General features: G+C 41.8%; 1 protein-coding gene and 2 non-coding genes across 4 annotated transcripts; 1 reads left to right on the top strand and 2 right to left on the bottom strand.

Moving 5' to 3' along the window:
* Positions 1-9,202: 9,202 nt before the first annotated feature.
* trnak-cuu (transfer RNA lysine (anticodon CUU)) lies at positions 9,203-9,275 on the bottom strand. The gene has a single exon. It is a non-coding gene; the product is annotated as a tRNA-Lys (tRNA).
* Positions 9,276-9,626: 351 nt separating this feature from the next.
* On the bottom strand, positions 9,627-9,699 carry trnae-cuc (transfer RNA glutamic acid (anticodon CUC)). Its single transcript has one exon. It is a non-coding gene; the product is annotated as a tRNA-Glu (tRNA).
* Positions 9,700-12,710: 3,011 nt separating this feature from the next.
* Positions 12,711-20,011, top strand: LOC141381641 (uncharacterized). 2 transcript variants are annotated; one of them, XR_012402152.1, is made up of 3 exons: positions 12,711-12,835; positions 13,290-19,503; positions 19,951-20,011. XR_012402152.1 is itself a non-coding variant. In XM_073947248.1 (2 exons), the coding sequence occupies exon 2, from the start codon at positions 13,498-13,500 to the stop codon at positions 19,222-19,224; it is 5,727 nt and encodes a 1,908-aa protein (XP_073803349.1). In that variant the 5' UTR covers positions 12,711-12,835; positions 13,290-13,497; the 3' UTR covers positions 19,225-20,011. The 2 variants fall into 2 exon arrangements, 1 of the variants encoding a protein (XP_073803349.1); XM_073947248.1 differs by having other exon boundaries at positions 13,290-20,011.
* The last annotated feature ends 1,748 nt before the right edge of the window (positions 20,012-21,759 follow it).

The raw sequence follows: 21,759 nt of genomic DNA, 5'->3' as shown, positions 1-21,759 counted from the left end.
CAATGAAAAGGTTTTATAAAAGTGATTTATAGCCTGCACTCACTCCCAGATTGGAGGCTCTTGGAGTAAGGGGAAGCTGCAGGCCCGTAGACCCAACTGCACGCTCAGACCTGCGCGCACAGACCTGCGCGTCCAGACCAGACAGTGCCCCCTGCTGTTGGGTTGGGTGAAGCGGCAGGTACGGAGACCCAACTGCACACTCAGACCAGCACTTTCTAGCAAGTAGCAACATCAGAAACGCCAGTAAGATTATTGATTATTAAAGCGATTCCTGAAAATTACCAAGTTTTATGGCATAAATCAATGTGGTGTAAAATATTACACTAACAAATAATTATTTCAGTGTTTGATTTGATCAAAATAAGTGTCAAAAGAGCATTATTTTATGATATTTGCAGCTTGCTCTTATTTTATCTATTATTGTACCATTCTGGGACAATTTTCTAGCAATGTTTTCTGGCAAAATAAAAGAAAAAATTTAAACTAAAAAAGTAAAATAAAAGGCAGCCTATAATATATAGCGCAGTTATTATTTGTAACATATTTAAGTGCTGTATAGGTCTACTGTACGTATTTCTGTATTATCTATCTAAGAGTGCTACCTAAGACAATAACAGTAACACAATAACAGTTTATCAATTATTTACAAGTTATGTAATGATTACAAACATGTTTTTTGGAAATCAAAATATCAATTAAATTTGCATAGAATTTACAATATGAGCTCTATTAGGTGAAATCAAAACTAATTTTTTTTTAATTAAAAGTGGGTCTCTGCCAACACTAATACAGTGTACCAAAGACTGAAGATATTCCAGTTTTTTTGCTCTAGAAATAAAAAATCTTCCCAATAAGAATGTAAAGCATTTATTTTATTTGATGTTATTTTCTACGTAAAAAATAATTATTACCCCAATTATTATTTTTCACCATTTTTCCATGCATTGTTTACAACTTGACTTGTAGGACCTCATGAAAAAGTACACAAAAATAAAGTTTGTTGTGAGAAAATTACTTAGAGTACTATAATTGTATGTGAAGAAATTTATTGTCTATGACGATAATATTTATTCCCTCAACTCAATACGAAACAGTGATAAATCCTTAATGATAAAAAAACAAAACAACAAATGTCTGGAAATATTGAAGCAACTGAACAATATCTATTTACAATTACAATTAATAAAAATACAACAGAATTATTGCATTAAATCAAAAATCTAGTATTTTTAATATTTCATATAATAATCTATTCAATCACAGCCTAACATTTTAAAGTAGAAAAATAGTTTAAACTAGAACCTAAAGTTCGTAGACAAACTTTGATGTTGGCTTGAGAAAGCCAACGTGACTGCGCCGGGGACTCAAAGGCAGTTAGCAGGAAGCACAGCGGTTGAGAAGTGGTTGCTAGGCGGTTGCTAAGATGTTGCTAAGGCATTCCTAGGTAGTTGCTAGGGTGTTCTGAGTGGTTTCTAGGCTGTTGCTAGGGTCCACTGGACTGTTAATCGGAAGGCCTCATTTACATTTTTGATCAAATGGAGAGAGAGAGAGGACTGATTTGTTCAGGTTGTTTAATGCAGATCACTATAGTATAGTTAGTATTTATAGTATATATTATAATCTGAACAAAATTACATTATAATAAATATCATATGAAGAAAAATATTAAATTAAAATAATAATGAAACAATAGCACATACATTTAGTTAATTTGTCTTTTATTTAACCAGTCTTATCAGTTTTGCAGTTAATATAGAGTACAGTCAATTTACAGTAATTTGCAGCATTATATATATAGTTATAGTTATATAGTTATATATACAGTTTACAGGAAGAAAATCGCATTAAATACAATATTAGGCCGTCTTCATCACGTGGTTAATTCAGACCAATGACGTTGTTCCACCCCACTGGCCACTAACACAATGTTATAATCGTAATATTTAATTGTCATCACCTGGGTGATTTTATTATTATTTTTTTTGGTACAGCATAGGCCAAAAGCTTGGCTTTCATTGTCATTATCACAAGTGAGAAGAAGGCTTTTTTGCGGTACAGAATATTCTGTTTTGAAAGAAATATCTGAAGTAAACTTTTGTTTTTGCCAACAAAAAATAATCCTTATAACCCTAACCATAAATGTGTATATATATATATATATATATATATATATATATATATATATATATATATATATATATATATATATATATATACAGTTGAAGTCAGAATTATTAACCCCCATTTGATTTTTTTTTCCCCTTTTTTAAATATTTCCCAAATGATGTTTAACAGAGCAAGGAAATTTTCACTGTATATCTGATAATATTTTTTCTTCTTGAGAAAGTCTTATTTGTTTTATTTCGGCTAGAATAAAAGCAGTTATTAATTATTTAAAAAACATTTTTGGGACACAATTATTATCCCTTTAAGCAATTTTTTTTGATAATCTACAGAACAAACCATCGTTATACAATAACTTGCCTAATTACCCTAACCTGCCTAGTTCACCTTATTAACCTAGTTAAGCCTTTAAATGTCACTTAAAGCTGTATAGAAGTGTCTTGAAAAATATCAAGTCAAACATTATTTAATGTCATCATGGCAAAGATAAAATAAATCAGTAATTAGATATAGTTTTTTAAAACTATTATGCTTAGAAATGTGCTGAAACAATCTTCCCTCCATTAAACAGAAATTGGGGAAAAAATAAACAGGGGAGCTAATAATTCAGGGGGGCTAATAATTCTGACTTCAACTGTATGTATATATATGTATATACACACACTTTATTTTCACTGTTTGTAAATAATTGTTCTTAACATTTTTGCTTTAAAACATTATAATACTGTTTGGATACTGTTTTTTTTTTTTTTTGCTGTGTGTTTTTATTGGTTATGATGCTGTTTGGATGTTTTATTTTTGCACAATAAATAAAATGTGATTTAAAAAGTGCAAACATTGTCTTTGTTAGAATTTACACGTGATTACAACGGTATAAAGACGTTCAGGTCCGACCGGACCGAATGGAAAGAAATTGTAGGTTTTGAAGATGGATTATTAGTTTTGTGGCAAGGACATAGCTGTTTTTAGAGGGTTAAAATACAGATTAAAAATAAAGTTAAAATGATTTTATATTAAATATGTTTATTGTATAATATACGTGAATGTTCGCATGGCTTTCATTTTCATTATCACAAGTAGAGGAGAAGGCTTTTCACGGCACAGAATATTCTGTTTTAAAAGAAATATCTGAAGTAAAGTTATGTTTCTGCCAACATCAGAGGCATGCATTTTAAAACTCACAGGGTAGCAGACAGAAATGCATGCGGGTCGATTCCGACGCGGATGATTCTGCATCCAGATCAGTTTTATTACGCTTTATGGAATTCACCGCGAGCATAATATGAATGACTGATGACCAGAATTAAGTTCAATCTTACCTCGATTTTGACCACGGATCTCTCTGCCTCTTAAAGGAACACTAAATAGTGTTGTATCACTTGTATTTGTGTACTTTCGCTGAGAAATTTTAATGTAAACAGCTTCAAATGTTGTAACAAGCACATCTGAAATGAGCCCGAAATTTCTGTCTGTAGAGCCAAAACAGTCAGCCCGGATATCTCCGCCTCTTAAAGGGAAAGTGCCTCTTAAAGGGGCTGTAAATTCAATTCCAAAAGGGCTCTGGCGCCATCTCGTGGACACTTTGACACGCTTTTTGTTTGAATTTTACAAATTTAATATAAAAAAAAATATTTATAGGAAAACTGTTATTTATAATTACACCAAATAAATATGATAATTATCTGTAATTTCAAACACATCTCTTGGCCAAATTTGAGGATTGTATACTTTTTTTATGCCCCAAATACTCGATACAATTTTTTTATAAAAAAAAAATTTTATTCAAAAACTACAAATCTTATCGGCATGAGGACATACAGCAACCATCTCATGAGTAATAGACAGCTTTTGACCAAATTTGGGGCTTGTAGCATCTAAGCCCTGGGAGGAGAAGCGATTGCTTTTTGTTGGTCAGAAGCCGGAATAATAATAATAAGAATAAGTTTAAGTAGCATTACAGTATGTTGGCTTTCTCAAGCCAACATAAAAACAGATTATGCATCGGTGGGAGCAGCTGCAGGAATATATTATCTTTATTTAATAAATGACTTGCGCCTCAGAAGGCAATCCTGACATGCAGTGAATGCGCACTGGTGTTTGAAGTCGCGAGACACGGAGTGCAGACACTCTTGACAATTTTGGAGGTCATTAAAATATTAATATAATAACAATACTGAAATGGTTGAGGCGGTTTAAAATGACCAAATCAACACTTTAGATGTTTTACAATGTGCTTAGCCTGCTGTTTTGTCCATTCACACACATTTTCCAATAATATGCGCATTATAGAGTTTCCATCAACCGTTTTTATGTGCATATCCAAAAAGCGCAGAAATAAGTGGATGAAACCTGCACTCTGCTGTGCCATCTGGCTTACACAGGGTTTCCGTGGGGTCTTAAAAGGTCTAAAATATAAACATCAAAATTTTAGGCCTTAAAAAGCCTTAAATTTGCTGTTCTAGGTCTTAAAGATGTTTGCACAGGTCTTATTTTCCGATGTACATGTAACGCTACTCCTAATGCTCATTTAAATAATTTTTTGTTGTTGCTTGGTGGTGTAGTTCTTTATTTCACTAGTCTTAATGTAATTTGCGGTATTAAAACTACAAATAAGACCAGCATGCAATAGCTCAGTGCTTGCGGTATATGTGACGTCATTGCCATGTTTGCGGAGGTTCACTTTGGAAGCGCGCGACATGATTTTGGGTGAAGAGTTCATGCGGCGCCATGTTTGATTTGAGTTGAATATGAGTCACTTTGAAGGGATTTTGTCTGAAACAGTACGACTGTACAGACATCTTAACGATCCGACCATGCGTGATCACCATTGAGATAACCTGGCCAATAATTCTTGGATAGAAATAGTAACAGCTGTGGAAAGGAAGTGTTTTGTTAAAAAGTTTGGAAAAACCTGGTTTTTGTACTGGTTTTTGTTGTAAAGTTTGTTACAACAAAAAAGAGGCCATGGCAAAAGTGGAGACCCAGGTGGTTTTAATATTACAGAATATGTTTTTCCACCATTTGTAGGTTTTACACTGATGTATATTTTTGAAGATAAAACAATGTAACAAAAATGAAGTAACAAATTAAGTCTTTGATAACTGGAAAAGAATATATGAACCTGTCGGCTTACAGTATACTGATGCCCAATTTCTAGGCTTTATTGGTGATGATGGACAGGATTGTTGGACCATTATTGCCTTTTCAGCTCATAAGTAGAGGACAGAAACTAGCCAGACAATAATGTGTCAATTGTTGAGTGGGCAAAATAATTAAAAGTTTCTTTTGCTATTATTCTTGCCAGAATAAAAAATATAATTGTAGAGTAACCCATGTTCTGTTGTCATTGATATTTAACTTTAATAGGTAGAACTGTCTGAGATATAAACAAAAGTGAGTGATGCATCAAAGTTTGATTTAAAAAATCTTGAATAGTTATAAAACTTTATAATCATTCATTAATTTTCTTTTTGGCTAAGCTCCATTATTAATTTGGGGTCACCACAGCGGAATGAACCGCCAATTCATCCAGCATATGTTTTACACAGCGGATGCCCTTCCAGCTGCAACCTGTTCTCATTTACAACAACAGAAAATTTAGCTTACCTAATTCACCTAAAATGCATGTGAGCATGAACATGCAAACTCCATAAAGAAATTCCAACTGACCCAGCCGAGGCTCGAACCAGTGACCTTTTTGCCTCGAGTTGAGAGCCCTTCTTACTGCGCCACGCCGTCACCCAACTTTGTAATCATAATAAATTATAAAAGTAATAAAAAATAATAATTTTAAAAATCTTGAACAATATTAATGATATAGTTCCGGAAACCTTCTACTTCTCTGTTCATCCATCTGACTTTACGGTCAGAGGATAATATATGCCAATGTTTATGGATCGTTGATTTAATAAAATTACGGTGTTCGTTGTATGTTAAGGTGCAATTTACTGAAAACTCTTTTGATTTCTTAGTCGGTGTTACTGTTTTTAAAATACCTTGTCGATGCAATTTATTTACCTTACCTAACGCATCATTTAACCACTTTTGTGGATTTCCTCTCGAGCGAAATCTTTGAAATAATATGTTTTTCTGTTTATCAAACTCTTCTGCAGTACTACAATTACGTTTCATTCTATGGAACTGACTCACTGGTAAGCTCTGTTTTTATATGAACCGGATGGTAACTGTCCATAGATAAAACTGTTTTTATCCGTTGGTTTTCGATATATTGTTGTTTGTAGTATCTCATTTACTTTACTCACTTTTACATCCAAAAAATGTATCGAGTCTATACTTTTTTCTATTGTGAATTTAATAGAAGGAATTTTTGAATTTATAAATGTCGTGAATGAATCTAATTCTTGTTCTGTGCCCGACCATATCATGAAACAATCGTCTATATATCGTATCCAAACTTTGATGTTTGAATGAAATGGATTATCATTGTAAATGTAGTCGTGTTCGAATTTGCCCATAAATAAGTTTGTATAACTTGGTGCCAATGAGGTGCCCATGGCAGTAGCTTGGACTTGCAGATAAAAGTCTTTCTCAAATAGAAAATAATTCTTGGTTAAAATAATTTTTGTGAGGCCTAGTATATATTGTGTTGGTAATCTTTCATCATTGTTAATACAATAGTATACAATAGTACAATGTAAAAAAAAAGTAAAAATAAAAACAGTACGAAGCAATTGAGTGCGAATCATTACCTTCTTTTGAATAATAGCAACGATAAGATTAACGCACCAAACCAAAGATGTAACTTCAAAAAAAATGCAAGCGCGCAGGACAAACTTCAGTAACTTTAAACATGTATTTCCATTTAAAGCCACAGGCACAAAAAGAGCTTGGTTTTCCTCTGACCCCTAAATTAAATATTCTACAAGATATATGATCTGATTTTGAGCTGAAACCTCAGACACATTCTGGGAACACCAAAGACTTTTTTTACATCTTGTAAAAAATGGGTAATTGTAGAAACCTTTTAAAGGAATAGTTGATGTAGAAATGAAAATAGCCTCACCATTTACTCTTCTTTGTGTGGTTTTAAACCTTTATGAGTTTCTTAATCCTGTTGAACACAAAAGAAGATATTAAAAAAAGAAACAAACCTACTGGCTTACTGTGTTCCACAATAAAGGAAATTTCTAAAACTACATGACGGAGAGTAAATGGTAAGGTCATTTTCATTTGTGGGTGAAACATCCATTTCTTGCTTATCGGTTTGAGCCTTCATACTAAGTTAACTCTTTTTTTTTTTTTTTTTAGATCTGATGGTGCTGAAAGAAAAGACTCATGGACATAATGATATAGATGAGAAACAGCAGTTTGAGAAACCCCAAGAAATAATGACTGATGAAAAACCCACACTGACTAAAAAGACTTCATCACACGGAAGACCTCGGAAATCCAAATCTGGGTGTAATTTCAGCTGTAAACAGTGTAGAAAGAGTTTCAGTCAGAAGTCAAAGCTTGATGTTCGCATGAGAGTTCACACTAGGGAGCAACCTTACATCTGCGAACAGTGTGAAAAGAGTTTTGGTCAAAAACAAAGCTTTAAAGCCCACATGAGAATTCACACTGGAGAGGGGAAGTTCACATGCCAAGAGTGTGGAAAAAGCTTTTATCATGCTGGAAACTTTGCAGCACACATGAGAATTCACATTGGAGAGAAGCCTTTCAGCTGTAATCAGTGCGGAAAGAGTTTCTGTCAAAGGCCAAACCTTGATGTTCACATGAGGGTTCACACAGGGAAGAAACCTTACACCTGCGAACAGTGTGGAAAGAGTTTTAGTCAAATACAAAACTTTAAAACCCACATGAGAATTCACACTGGAGAGAGGCCGTACACATGCCAAAAGTGTGGAAAAAGCTTTTATCATGCTGGAAACCTTGCAGAACACATGAGAACTCATACTGGAGAGAAGTCTTTCAGCTGTAAACAGTGTAAAAAGAGTTTCAGTAAAAAGCAGCACCTGATTGCTCACATGAGAGTTCACACTAGGGAGAAACCTTACACCTGCGAACAGTGAGGAAAGAGTTTAGGTAAAAAACGAGACCTTTACATCCACATGAGGATTCACACTGGAGAGAAGCCGTTTGCATGTTCGCGCCACAGAAACTTAGTGAAAGGTCACCTACAGTGGTCGAAACGCAGAACTCTGTCTCAAAGTCTACTATACAAAGCATAATGTAAGTTTGCTGAGAGAGAGAGAGAAAAGTAACAGAAACACCCAACATGGGGCTCTAACCCACAACCCTGAGATTCTCATGCTCTACCGACTGAGCCAGCTAGGCTGATGAGAAGTACTTTCAAGAGCTAGACACTGTTTACAGTAATAACTTCCCTACCCGTGACAATCTTCTGCTAAATCCTGATTTCATCTGGTAACGCTGGACAGAATGTGGCCCAGGATATATGCCCAGTGCACGGTTTAGCAGTTGCAAGGCAGCAAAATGCCTAGTTCATCCCTGGGTGGGCTTCATCCACCAACCTTTCAGTTAACAGCCAAACGCGCTAACCGATTGCACCACAGAGACTTAATGAAAGGTCACCTACAGTGGTAGAAAGTCAGAACTTTGTCTCAAAAGGTCTGCTATATGAAGCCTAATGTAAGTTTGCTGAGAAAGAGAGACAGAGAGGTAGCAGTAACGCCCAACGTGGGGCTCTAACCCACGACCATGAGATTAAGAGTCTCATGCCCTACCGACTGAGCTAGCCAAACTGACGAGAAGCCTTTTCAAGAGCTAAACACCATTTACAGTAATACCTTCCCTACTCATGACAATCTTCTGCTAAATCCTGATTTCATCTTGTAACGCTGGACAGAATGTGGCCCAGGATCTATGTCCAGTGCACGTGTTAGCAGTTGCAAGGCAGCAAAATGCTTATTTCGTCCCTGGGTGGGCTTGAACCACCAACCTTTCAATTAACTGCCGAACGCGCTAACCGATTGCGCCACAGAGACTTAGTGAAACGTCACCTACAGTGGTAGAAACGTGTAACCTTGTCCCAAAAGGTCTGCTATATGAACCCTTTTGTAAGTTTGCTGGGAGAGAGAGAGAAAAGTAACAGGAACGCCCAACGTGGGGCTCGAACCCACGACCCTGAGATTAAGAGTCTCAGGCTCTACCAACTGAGCTAGCCGGGCTGATGAGAAGCTCTTTTAAGATATAAACACCGTTTACAGTAATACCTTCCCTACCCGTGACAATGTTCTGCTAAATCCTGATTTCATCTTGTAACGCTGGACAGAATGTGGCCCAGGATCTATGTCCAGTGCACGTGTTAGCAGTTGCAAGGCAGCAAAATGCCTAATTCGTCCCTGGCTGGGCTTCAACCACCAAGCTTTCAGTTAACAGCCGAACACGCTAACCGATTGCGCCACAGAAACTTAGTGAAAGGTCACCTACAGTGGTCGAAACGCAGAACTCTGTCTCAAAGTCTGCTATACAAAGCATAATGTAAGTTTGCTGAGAGAGAGAGAGAAAAGTAACAGAAACACCCAACATGGGGCTCTAACCCACAACCCTGAGATTGAGAGTCTCATGCTCTACCGACTGAGCCAGCTAGGCTGATGAGAAGTACTTTCAAGAGCTAGACACTGTTTACAGTAATACCTTCCCTACCCGTGACAATCTTCTGCTAAATCCTGATTTCATCTGGTAACGCTGGACAGAATGTGGCCCAGGATATATGCCCAGTGCACGGTTTAGCAGTTGCAAGGCAGCAAAATGCCTAGTTTGTCCCTGGGTGGGCTTCATCCACCAACCTTTCAGTTAACAGCCGAACGCGCTAACCGATTGCACCACAGAGACTTAGTGAAAGGTCACCTACAGTGGTAGAAAGTCAGAACTTTGTCTCAAAAGGTCTGCTATATGAAGCCTAATGTAAGTTTGCTGAGAGAGAGAGACAGAGAGGTAACAGAAACGCCCAACGTGGGGCTCTAACCCACGACCATGAGATTAAGAGTCTCATGCCCTATCCACTGAGCTAGCCGAACTGACGAGAAGCCTTTTCAAGAGCTAGACACCATTTACAGTAATACCTTCCTTACTCATGACAATCTACTGCTAAATCCTGATTTCATCTTGTAACGCTGGACAGAATGTGGCCCAGGATCTATGTCCAGTGCACGTGTTAGCAGTTGCAAGGCAGCAAAATGCCTAATTCGTACCTGGGTGGGCTTGAACCACCAACATTTCAGTTAACAGCCGAACGCGCTAACCGATTGCACCACAGAGACTTAGTGAAAGGTCACCTACAGTGGTAGAAAGTCAGAAGTTTGTCTCAAAAGGTCAGCTATATGAACCCTAATGTAAGTTTGCTGAGAGAGAGAGACAGAGAGGTAACAGAAACGCCCAACGTGGGGCTCTAACTCACGACCCTGAGATGAAGAGTCTCATGCCCTACCGACTGAGCTAGCCGAACTGACGAGAAGCCTTTTCAAGAGCTAGACACCATTTACAGTAATACCTTCCCTACCCATGACAATCTTCTGCTAAATCCTGATTTCATCTTGTAACGCTGGACAGAATGTGGCCCAGGATCTATGTCCAGTGCACGTGTTAGCAGTTGCAAGGCAGCAAAATGCCTAATTCGTCCATGGCTGGGCTTCAACCACCAAGCTTTCAGTTAACAGCTGAATACGCTAACCGATTGCGCCACAGAGACTTAGTGAAAGATCACCTACAGTGGTAGAAACGCGGAACTTTGTCTCAAAAGGTCTGCTACATGAACCCTAATGATAGTTTGCTGAGAGAAAGAGAGGTAACAGAAACGCCCAATGTGGGGCTCTAACCCACGACCCTGAGATTAAGAGTCTCATGCTCTATCGACTGAGCTAGCGGGGCTGATGAGAAGCTCTTTTAGGAGCTAGAAACCGTTTACAGTAATACCTTCCCTACCCATGACAATGTTCTGCTAAATCCTGATTTCATCTTGTAACGCTGGACAGAATGTGGCCCTGGATATATGCCCAGTGCACGTGTTAGCAGTTGCAAGGCAGCAAAATGCCTAGTTCTTCCCTGGGTGGGCTTGAACCACCAACCTTTCAGTTAACAGCCGAACGCGCTAACCGATTGCGCCACAGAGACTTAGGGAAAGGTCACCTACAGTGGTAGAAAGCCGGAACTTTGTTTCAAAAGGTCTGCCATATGAACGCTAATGTAAGTTTGCTGAGAGAGAGAGAGAAAAGTAACAGAAACGCCCAACGTGGGGCTCAAACCCACTACCCTGACATTAAGAGTCTCATGCTCTACCGACTGAGCTAGCCAGGCTCATGCATAGCTCTTTCAAGACCTAGACACTGTTTTCAGTCATACCTTCCCTACCCGTGACAACCTTCTGCTAAATCCTGATTTCATCTTGTAACGCTGGACAGAATGTGGCCCAGGATATATGCCCAGTGCACGTGTTAGCAGTTGCAAGGCAGCAAAATGCCTAATTCGATTCTGGGTGGGCTTGAACCACAAACCTTTCAGTTAACAGCAGAACGCGCTAACCTATTGCGCCACAGAGACTTAGGGAAAGGTCACCTACAGTGGTAGAAAGCCGGAACTTTGTTTCAAAAGGTCTGTGATATTAACCCTAATGTAAGTTTGCTGAGAGAGAGAGATAAGTAACAGAAACGCCCAACGTGGGGCTCGAACCCTCGACCCTGAGATTAAGAGTCTCATGCTCTTCCGCCTGAGCTAGCCGGGCTGATGTAAAGGTGTTTCAAGAGCTAGACACCGTTTTCAGTAATACCTTCCCTACCCGTGAAAATCTTCTGCTAAATCCTGATTTCATCTTGTAACACTGGACAGAATGTGGCCCAGGATATATGCCCAGTGCACGTGTTAGCAGTTGCAAGGCAGCAAAATGCCTAATTCGTCCCTGGAGGGGCTTGAACTTCCAACCTTTCAGTTAACAGCCAAACGCGCTAACAGATTGCGCCACAGAGACTTAGTAAGAGGTCACTTACAGTGGTAGAAAGGCAGAACTTTGTTTCAAAAGGTCTGCTATATAAACCCTAATGAAAGTTTGCTGAGAGAGAGAGAGGCAACAGAAACACGCAACGTGGGGCTTGAACCCACGACCCTGAGATTAAGGGTCTCATGCTCTACTTACTGAACTAGCTGAGCTGATGAGGAGCTCTTTCAAGAGCTAGACACCGTTTACAGTAATACCTTCCCTACCCGTGACAATCTTCTGCTAAACCCAGATTTCATCTTGTAACACTGGACAGAATTTGGCCCAGGATATATGCCCAGTGCACATGTTAGCAGTTGCAAGGCAGCAAAATGCCTAATTCGTCCCTGGGCGGGCTTGAACCACCAACCTTTCAGTTAACAGCAGAACGCGCTAACCGATTGCGCCACAGAGACTTAGTAAGAGGTCACTTACAGTGGTAGAAAGCCGGAACTTTGTTTCAAAAGGTCTGCCATATGAACCCTAATGTAAGTTTGCTGAGAGAGAGAGATAAGTAACAGAAACGCCCAACTTGGGTGTGCAAAAGGACCACTGATGTCTACGTCCCGGATGACACCAACCAATCAGTGCACAATGCAACGCAGTATCATCGAGGTGGGCTGAGCTAAGAACTAGTTGAGAGCGACAGTGCACACGGGAGATAACGCTGGCGATAACACCTGCTATCAAACTCACTCAGCAAAAAGAGACAAAACAGTCACTACTGGTATACTGTGTTACAGTGTGCGTGTCTTAAAAGTAAGTGATCACTATTTATAAAGTTATTATTGACAGAAGATCAGCTGTTGTTCACGTACCACCTGTAGCAGCTTGTTAGCCCAGTACTGCTTATATTACCAGCTTAAACTCGGGAATTACCAAGTGTTTAAGTACAAGTTGTAGTTATATGTTCATATGTACACATTTTAGTATGTTACTGATGTATGTTTATAGTATATCACGTATGTGCGCGTTATGCGACGATAATTGGCTACCTGCGGTGATCATTCAAGTTGGACATGCCCAGACAAAGACCCTGCCATCATGCGGGATTCATGTGCTCTTGGCGCCCTCTTTTGGACACTCGGAGAATTGCGCCTTTATTATCTACTTTGCCATTATTTTCTTTCTATACTTGTTGTATGCTGTTCAGTTAGTAATATTTATTGTGAAACATCTGTATTGATTATTGTTTATTGTTTATTTGTTTCAGAAACCACACATATGTTCCATTGTATACCAAGTCCTTTAGTAAATGAAAATCACATCTAATACCCTGAGTGCCTCTCTTCAATTAAGTAACCATCTCACTCAGTTCTGACCGACTGCCTATTGTGTTTCACACCCAAATTTAATACATCCACGAACCCCTCCATTTCAAGTGGTCCTTCGAGCCGGATTGAGTGAATCACAGTAGAGAGATGATGTCGAATTCTGAGCCATATCCTCCTGTTGTCAGACCTAGACGACAAATAAGACAACCTGCATATCTAGCAGATTATGAAGTTCATGGATCAGGCTTTGTGAAGAGAGCTCCAGTATCTAATCGCCTGAGTGAATACGCCAATGAAGCAGTCGCACCCATGTCAGCCAATGTATCACGATCATCTTCTCCGACGAGTCAGCCCTCATACACAGATGATCTAATACTCCAAGATGTATGGCCAGAGCCATCTGGATATGAATCGCCAGGGTATGATAAGCAACACTTTCAAGTCCAGCAGACCTCTGATATAAAGTCTATGTGCATGCAGATGAAGAGGGACAATGACGAGCTCCGTAGCTCCATTCTACCAGAAATCCTTTCAGCGCTTCAAGGGCTCAAGGCGGAGAATGCTACATTAAGACAGGAGATCCAGCAGCGTAGCCCCAGCATTCAGACACCAATACCAGCTCCCCGCACTCACTTGCCACCCTCAGTCATTAGTCATAGAAGCTCCAGAGCGCATAGTGGTGAAGTTTCTACTCCTCAACCAGCCCATTATGAGCAGCTGACAGAGCAAATGGGAGATATGACTTTAACTTCTAGGATGTCACATGTAGTTGATGGTCATGGTGTATATTCTCAGAGGACACACACATATTCAGCCCAGCCTTCAGGAACAGGACATTATGAAAATGTGCCCCTTGGTCCAAGATACCATTATCTTCAGACAGAAGGAGAATTCAGTCCAGCCTCACTACCAGAGTTAGTGCCTAGGATGGAGAAGCTGCATACCCAAGAGCAGATTTATCGAGGCCCTAAGCCTACAATTCCCAGCTTGACAGCAGCTGACCCAAGACAGTTTTCCAGACTACGTATGGCACTGGAGAATATTCTGCCAGCAGATGCGAGTGAACGTTTTAAGTATCAGATTCTGACAGATCATTTGGAGCTTGAAGAGGCTCTCCTGGTGGCAGACTCCTACTGTAATTCTGTGAGACCCTACACAGACACGATGCACGCTCTGGTTAAGATGTATGGTCAGCCCCACAAGCTCGTTCTGCAGAGTATCACAGAAGTGCTGGACAGTCCCAACCTTAAGTCAGGAGATGTTAAATCTTTCAAGCTCTTTGCTCTTCGAGTGCGATCATTAGTGAGTATGTTGGAACAATTGGGGCCAGAGGGAGTCGCCGAATTGGACTGTGGCTCACATGTGTCTCGTCTCCAGAGCAAGCTTCCCCATGAGCTGCAAATCAGTTTTAAGAGATATATCCATCCCTTAAGGATCACAGTCCCTACACTTCTACACTTTGCTGACTGGTTAGAATACGAGCTCCAAGTACAAGATGACACTGCCAAAGCAGTCATGTATGCCCCACCCTTACCTTTCAAGCGGAGAGAAGGTCGTCATGAACACAAGCCTTCAGGGAGATCAACAAATATTCTACTAGGTGCTGGAAAGCCCACTGCCCCCACTGAATGCCGAATACCTACGTTAGATTCCAAGCCCAGTTCTACTAAGTATAGAGAGAAGTCACACGCCTACTGTCCTTACTGTGACAACTCCAGCCACTTCCTCAATGGGTGTCTTAACTTCAAAGAGCTAACAAAGGAACAGAAAGAGGCATGGATTCGTAAGAATAATAGGTGCTGGCGGTGTGGACGTAATCATCATGCATCCAGATGCACATTAAAGGCTCTGTGTAAGACGTGCAACAGAAAACACCTGCTTGTATTGCATGATCTAAATGAGAGAGTTGTCAGTACTAGTGAAGAGACTGAACCTAAGGAGAACTCGTGTCTTGTGAATACCACAAAGGGCACCCTATATGCAGATCGTTCAGTTGGCAGCCGCAGAGTGCTCTTGAAAGTGAGTAAAGTAATCATTGCAAATGGAGATGCATCAATGGAGACTTTTGCTGTGTTAGATGATGGGTCAGAAAGGACCATTCTACTTCATGCTGCAGCTCAGCAGCTGAAACTCCAGGGCCAGCCAGAAGACCTCATACTGCGCACTGTAAGACAGGATCAGCAGGTGCTTCATGGGACAACAGTTTCCTTCACAGTCTCACCGGTGTCTTACCCCCACAAGAAGTACCACATTCAGCATGCATTTACAGCCGAAAGACTGAGCCTTGCTGAACACACTTATCCAGTGGCTTTCTTACAGAAGAAATATAGACATCTAGCTGGTCTCCCATTGCAACAGATGGATAAAGTGCAGCCTGTATTGTTGATTGGGTCAGATTACCCACATCTCCTCACGCCTGTTGAACCAGTACGTCTAGGCCCACCAGGGGGCCCAGCAGCAGTTAAAACCCGCTTGGGATGGACTCTTCAAGGTCCTACACAAGAGGTCCGTCGTGAGCTTAGCACACACCAGTGCTTCTTTACCTCTGTACTACCTAACACAGACCTGTTTGCTCATGTTGAGCGATTGTGGCAGATGGATGTGATACCCTATCGCAACAACAAGATAGTGACACGATCCAAGCTAGACAAGGAAGCAATCAGTCTGTTGCAAGAGAACACTGTGAGAGTAGAAGTACAGGGGACAATGCGGTATGCCACACCGCTCCTCCGAATGCAGAGTATGCCTCGTTTGAACATGCCCAAGGAAGCCGTTCTCCCTCAGCTTAGGAGTGTTGAGAGGAGGCTGCTAAAAAACCCAGAGCAAGCATCTGCCTACCAGGCTGAGATTACTAGATTGAAGGAAGCAGGCTATGTGGCTAAGCTAGAACCAAGAGAAGCGGATTGCTCTAAAGAGTCTTGGTACATCCCCCACCATATGGTGCAGCACAATAATAAGAATAGAGTCGTCTACAACTGCTCCTTTCAATTTGAAGGCCACAGCCTTAATGACTTTCTCCTGCCAGGCCCCACATTAAGCCCATCACTGTTGGCAGTGCTGCTTCGATTCCGAGAGCACCCTGTTGCTATAAGTAGCGACATTCGCGGTATGTTTCACCAAGTCAGGCTGCTCCCTGGTGACATGCCCTTGCTTCGATTTTTGTGGCGAGATTTAAAGCCTGATCTACCCCCTGATGTGTACCAGTGGCAGGTACTTCCCTTTGGCACCACGTGCAGTCCCTGCTGTGCCTCATATGCCCTGCAGACTCACGTTATAAATCACAGTCAGCCGGGAGATCGATTTAGAGAGGTAATTGAGAAATCATTCTATGTCGACAATTGCCTCCACAGTCTTCATTCTCCTAAAGAGGCTAAAGACCTTGTTGACGGACTTTGTGCTCTCCTAGCCAGTGGAGGATTTGAGCTTCGACAATGGGCTAGCAATTGTCCATCTGTGATTACTCACCTTCCTCCAGAATCCAGATCTAGTACCTGCGAACTGTGGCTCAGCCAAGACCAACAAGATGTCCATGAGTCCACGCTTGGACTGCAGTGGCATTGCCAAACTGATACACTGCGCTACAAACACAGAGCTAGGAGCTCTGCGCCAGTGACTATGCGCCACATATACAGAGTACTGGCAAGTCAATACGATCCTCTCGGATATATCATCCCATACACTACCCGGGCTAAAATATTAGTACAGCGTTTATGGGACAAGAAACGAGACTGGGACGACCCACACCTGCCAGATTATCTACTCGCCTTATGGCATGAATGGGAGAAAGAACTGAGTGGACTAGAGGAGATATCCTTAGCCAGGTGCTACTCTCTGTCAGAAGTAGATCACGCATCTTGTAAATATGAGATCCACATCTTCTGTGATGCTTCAGAGCAGGCGTATGGGTCAGTGGCCTATCTGCGAATAGAGCACAAGGAGGGTGAAGTAGAAGTTGCCTTTTTTGCTGCCAGGTCCCGTGTTGCCCCCCGAAAGCAACAATCTATACCAAGACTAGAGTTGTGTGCTGCTTTAAGTGGAGCACAGCTATCCCAACTCCTGAACGCTGAGCTTACAGTCCCTATCCACTCCACTACGCTCTGGTCTGACTCTACCACTGTGCTTATGTGGTTGACATCTAGCTCCTGCCGTTACAAGGTATTTGTGGGGACAAGAGTAGCTGAGATCCAAGAGATGACAGCATCCGCTGTCTGGCGCTATGTTCGATCATCAGACAACCCGGCCGATGACATCACTAGAGGCAAATCTCTCCAAAACCTCTCTAAAGACAGCAGGTGGAGTCAAGGACCATCTTTCCTTAAGCTCCCTTCTGAGAGCTGGCCAGAACAGCCGCATTTAGCAGCAGAAGGGCCGAACTCTGAACTAAGACAGTCATCCTTCTCTGTTTTAGTAACCACTACTGCTCCCTCAGCTAAACTGCAGCACTTCAACACCCTGACAGAGTGCCTGAATGCTTATGGACAGGAGCTTCATGGGGCGGCCTACACCTCCAGTGCTGAACTGCAAAAGGATGTTCAACGTGCAGTTCTCCGTCAAGCACAAGCCGAGTCCTTTCCAGAAGAGCTGAGACTATTGATGTCTGGAAAATCAGTATCATCGAAGAGCAGACTACTCACTCTTTCCCCAGAACTTGATGCTGCTACTGGACTTATTAGAGTAGGAGGCCGGCTACGGCATTGTGAGGTCTTGGAAGCAGATACTATACACCCAGTTGTCCTTGATCCTCGGCACCCAGTCACACTGTTAATCATTAGAGATCATGATGAGAGACTGCATCATCCAGGTACGGAGCGGTTGTTTGCAGAAATCAGAAGGACATACTGGATACTGAGAGGTCGTGAAGCCATCCGACGATACCAACACCAATGTACAGAGTGTAAGAAGTGGAGAGGACGCCCAGAGGTCCCATTGATGGCAGACTTACCCCTTACAAGACAAAGATACTTCCGTCCTGTCTTTTACTCGACTGGGATGGACTGTTTTGGCCCCTTCGTTATTAAGATTGGTCGACGTAATGAGAAGAGGTGGGGTATAGTCTTTAAGTGTATGACCACAAGGGCAGTCCATCTTGATCTTCTCTCTAGTATTGACTCTGACTCATTCTTGATGGCTCTAAGAAGGTTCATAGCCAGAAGAGGCAACCCCCATGAGTTACTGTGTGACCAAGGCACTAATTTTAAGGGAGGAGAACGTGAACTGAATGAGGCCTTTGCTGCTCTCCAAAGTGAGCTACAGAACCATCTCGTTGTTCAGCAAATTAAATTCACCTACAACCCACCAAGTGCCCCTCACTTTGGTGGATGCTGGGAGAGGGAGATCCGTTCGATCAAGGCAGCCCTTAAAGTGACAATTGGAGCCCAGACAGTTACTGAGGAAGTGTTAAGGACCGTCCTGATTGAGGTAGAAGGTATCCTCAACTCTAAGCCTTTAGGATATACCTCCTCTGATGTCGCTGATCTCGACCCAATTACCCCGTTCTGCTTCTTAATTGGTCGCAGAGATGTGTCACTTCCCCAAGTCATCTATGAGGACTCAGAAATCTCAAGTCGACGGCGGTGGCATCACAGCCAACTACTTGCAGAGCACTTCTGGAGGCACTTTCTGAAATACTACCTACCTGACCTTCAGGCACGGCAGAAGTGGAAAACCGAGAAGAGGACATTAGAAATTGGGGATGTAGTCATGATAGTTGATCCTCAACTCCCTCGTGCACTTTGGCCAGTGGGCAGAATCACACAAGTGTTCCCTGGTGCAGATGGTCGAGTGCGGACTGCTAATGTGGAGGTTAAGGGCAAGACTTATACCCGTATTGTGGCTCGACTTATACAGCTTCCAGCTCTACCTGAGGACGAATAATGCATGTTATGGATCTTTTGTCAGATGAGCGAATTCAGTTCTGAATTCGGGGGCGGCTGTGCAAAAGGACCACTGATGTCTACGTCCCGGATGACACCAACCAATCAGTGCACAATGCAACGCAGTATCATCGAGGTGGGCTGAGCTAAGAACTAGTTGAGAGCGACAGTGCACACGGGAGATAACGCTGGCGATAACACCTGCTATCAAACTCACTCAGCAAAAAGAGACAAAACAGTCACTACTGGTATACTGTGCTACAGTGTGCGTGTCTTAAAAGTAAGTGATCACTATTTATAAAGTTATTATTGACAGAAGATCAGCTGTTGTTCACGTACCACCTGTAGCAGCTTGTTAGCCCAGTACTGCTTATATTACCAGCTTAAACTCGGGAATTACCAAGTGTTTAAGTACAAGTTGTAGTTATATGTTCATATGTACACATTTTAGTATGTTACTGATGTATGTTTATAGTATATCACGTATGTGCGCGTTATGCGACGATAATTGGCTACCTGCGGTGATCATTCAAGTTGGACATGCCCAGACAAAGACCCTGCCATCATGCGGAATTCATGTGCTCTTGGTGCCCTCTTTTGGACACTCGGAGAATTGCGCCTTTATTATCTACTTTGCCATTATTTTCTTTCTATACTTGTTGTATGCTGTTCAGTTAGTAATATTTATTGTGAAACATCTGTATTGATTATTGTTTATTTGTTTCAGAAACCACACATATGTTCCATTGTATACCAAGTGCTTCAGTAAATGAAAATCACATCTAATACCCTGAGTGCCTCTCTTCAATTAAGTAACCATCTCACTCAGTTCTGACCGACTGCCTATTGTGTTTCACACCCAAATTTAATACATCCACGAACCCCTCCATTTCATTGGGGCTCGAACCCTCGACCCTGAGATTAAGAGTCTCATGCTCTTCCGCCTGAGCTAGCCGGGCTGATGTAAAGGTTTTTCAAGAGCTAGACACCGTTTTCAGTAATACCTTCCCTACCCGTGACAATGTTCTGCTAAATCCTGATTTCATCTTGTAACACTGGACAGAATGTGGCCCAGGATATATGCCCAGTGCACGTATTAGCAGTTGCAAGGCAGCAAAATGCCTAATTCGTCCCTGGAGGGGCTTGAACTTCCAACCTTTCAGTTAACAGCCAAACGCGCTAACCGATTGCGCCACAGAGACTTAGTAAGAGATCACTTACAGTGGTAGAAAGGCAGAACTTTGTTTCAAAAGGTCTGCTATATAAACCCTAATAAAAGTTTGCTGAGAGAGAGAGAGGCAACAGAAACACGCAACGTGGGGCTCGAACCCACGACTCTGAGATTAAGGGTCTCATGCTCTACTGACTGAACTAGCTGAGCTGATGAGGAGCTCTTTCAAGAGCTAGACACCGTTTACAGTAATACCTTCCCCACCCGTGACAATCTTCTGCTAAATCCTGATTTCATCTTGTAACGCTGGACAGAATGTGGCCCTGGATATATGCCCAATGCACGTGTTAGCAGTTGCAAGACAGCAAAATGCCTAGTTCTTCCCTGGGTGGGCTTGAACCACCAACCTTTCAGTTAACAGCCGAACGCGCTAACCGATTGCGCCACAGAGACTTAGGGAAAGGTCACCTACAGTGGTAGAAAGCCGGAACTTTGTTTCAAAAGGTCTGCCATATGAACCCTAATGTAAGTTTGCTGAGAGAGAGAGAGAGAGAAAAGTAACAGAAACGCCCAACGTGGGGCTCAAACCCACTACCCTGACATTAAGAGTCTCATGCTCTACCGACTGAGCTAGCCAGGCTCATGCATAGCTCTTTCAAGACCTAGACACTGTTTTCAGTCATACCTTCCCTACCCGTGACAACCTTCTGCTAAATCCTGATTTCATCTTGTAACGCTGGACAGAATGTGGCCCAGGATATATGCCCAGTGCACGTGTTAGCAGTTGCAAGGCAGCAAAATGCCTTATTCGATTCTGGGTGGGCTTGAACCACAAACCTTTCAGTTAACAGCAGAACGCGCTAACCTATTGCGCCACAGAGACTTAGGGAAAGGTCACCTACAGTGGTAGAAAGCCGGAACTTTGTTTCAAAAGGTCTGTGATATGAACCCTAATGTAAGTTTGCTGAGAGAGAGAGATAAGTAACAGAAACGCCCAACGTGGGGCTCGAACCCTCGACCCTGAGATTAAGAGTCTCATGCTCTTCCGCCTGAGCTAGCCGGGCTGATGTAAAGGTGTTTCAAGAGCTAGACACCGTTTTCAGTAATACCTTCCCTACCCGTGAAAATCTTCTGCTAAATCCTGATTTCATCTTGTAACACTGGACAGAATGTGGCCCAGGATATATGCCCAGTGCACATGTTAGCAGTTGCAAGGCAGCAAAATGCCTAATTCGTCCCTGGAGGGGCTTGAACTTCCAACCTTTCAGTTAACAGCCAAACGCGCTAACCGATTGCGCCACAGAAACTTAGTAGGAGGTCACTTACAGTGGTAGAAAGGCAGAACTTTGTTTCAAAAGGTCTGCT

This window comes from Danio rerio, chromosome 4 (genome assembly GCF_049306965.1).
Source record: "Danio rerio strain Tuebingen ecotype United States chromosome 4, GRCz12tu, whole genome shotgun sequence".
Taxonomy (NCBI): domain Eukaryota; kingdom Metazoa; phylum Chordata; class Actinopteri; order Cypriniformes; family Danionidae; genus Danio; species Danio rerio.
This window is presented reverse-complemented; position numbering and strand designations above follow the sequence as displayed.

Bases quoted from the DNA above. Each gene is read 5' to 3' on its own strand.
- LOC141381641 (XM_073947248.1), top strand. From the start codon at position 13,498: ATGATGTCGAATTCTGAGCCATATCCTCCTGTTGTCAGACCTAGACGA.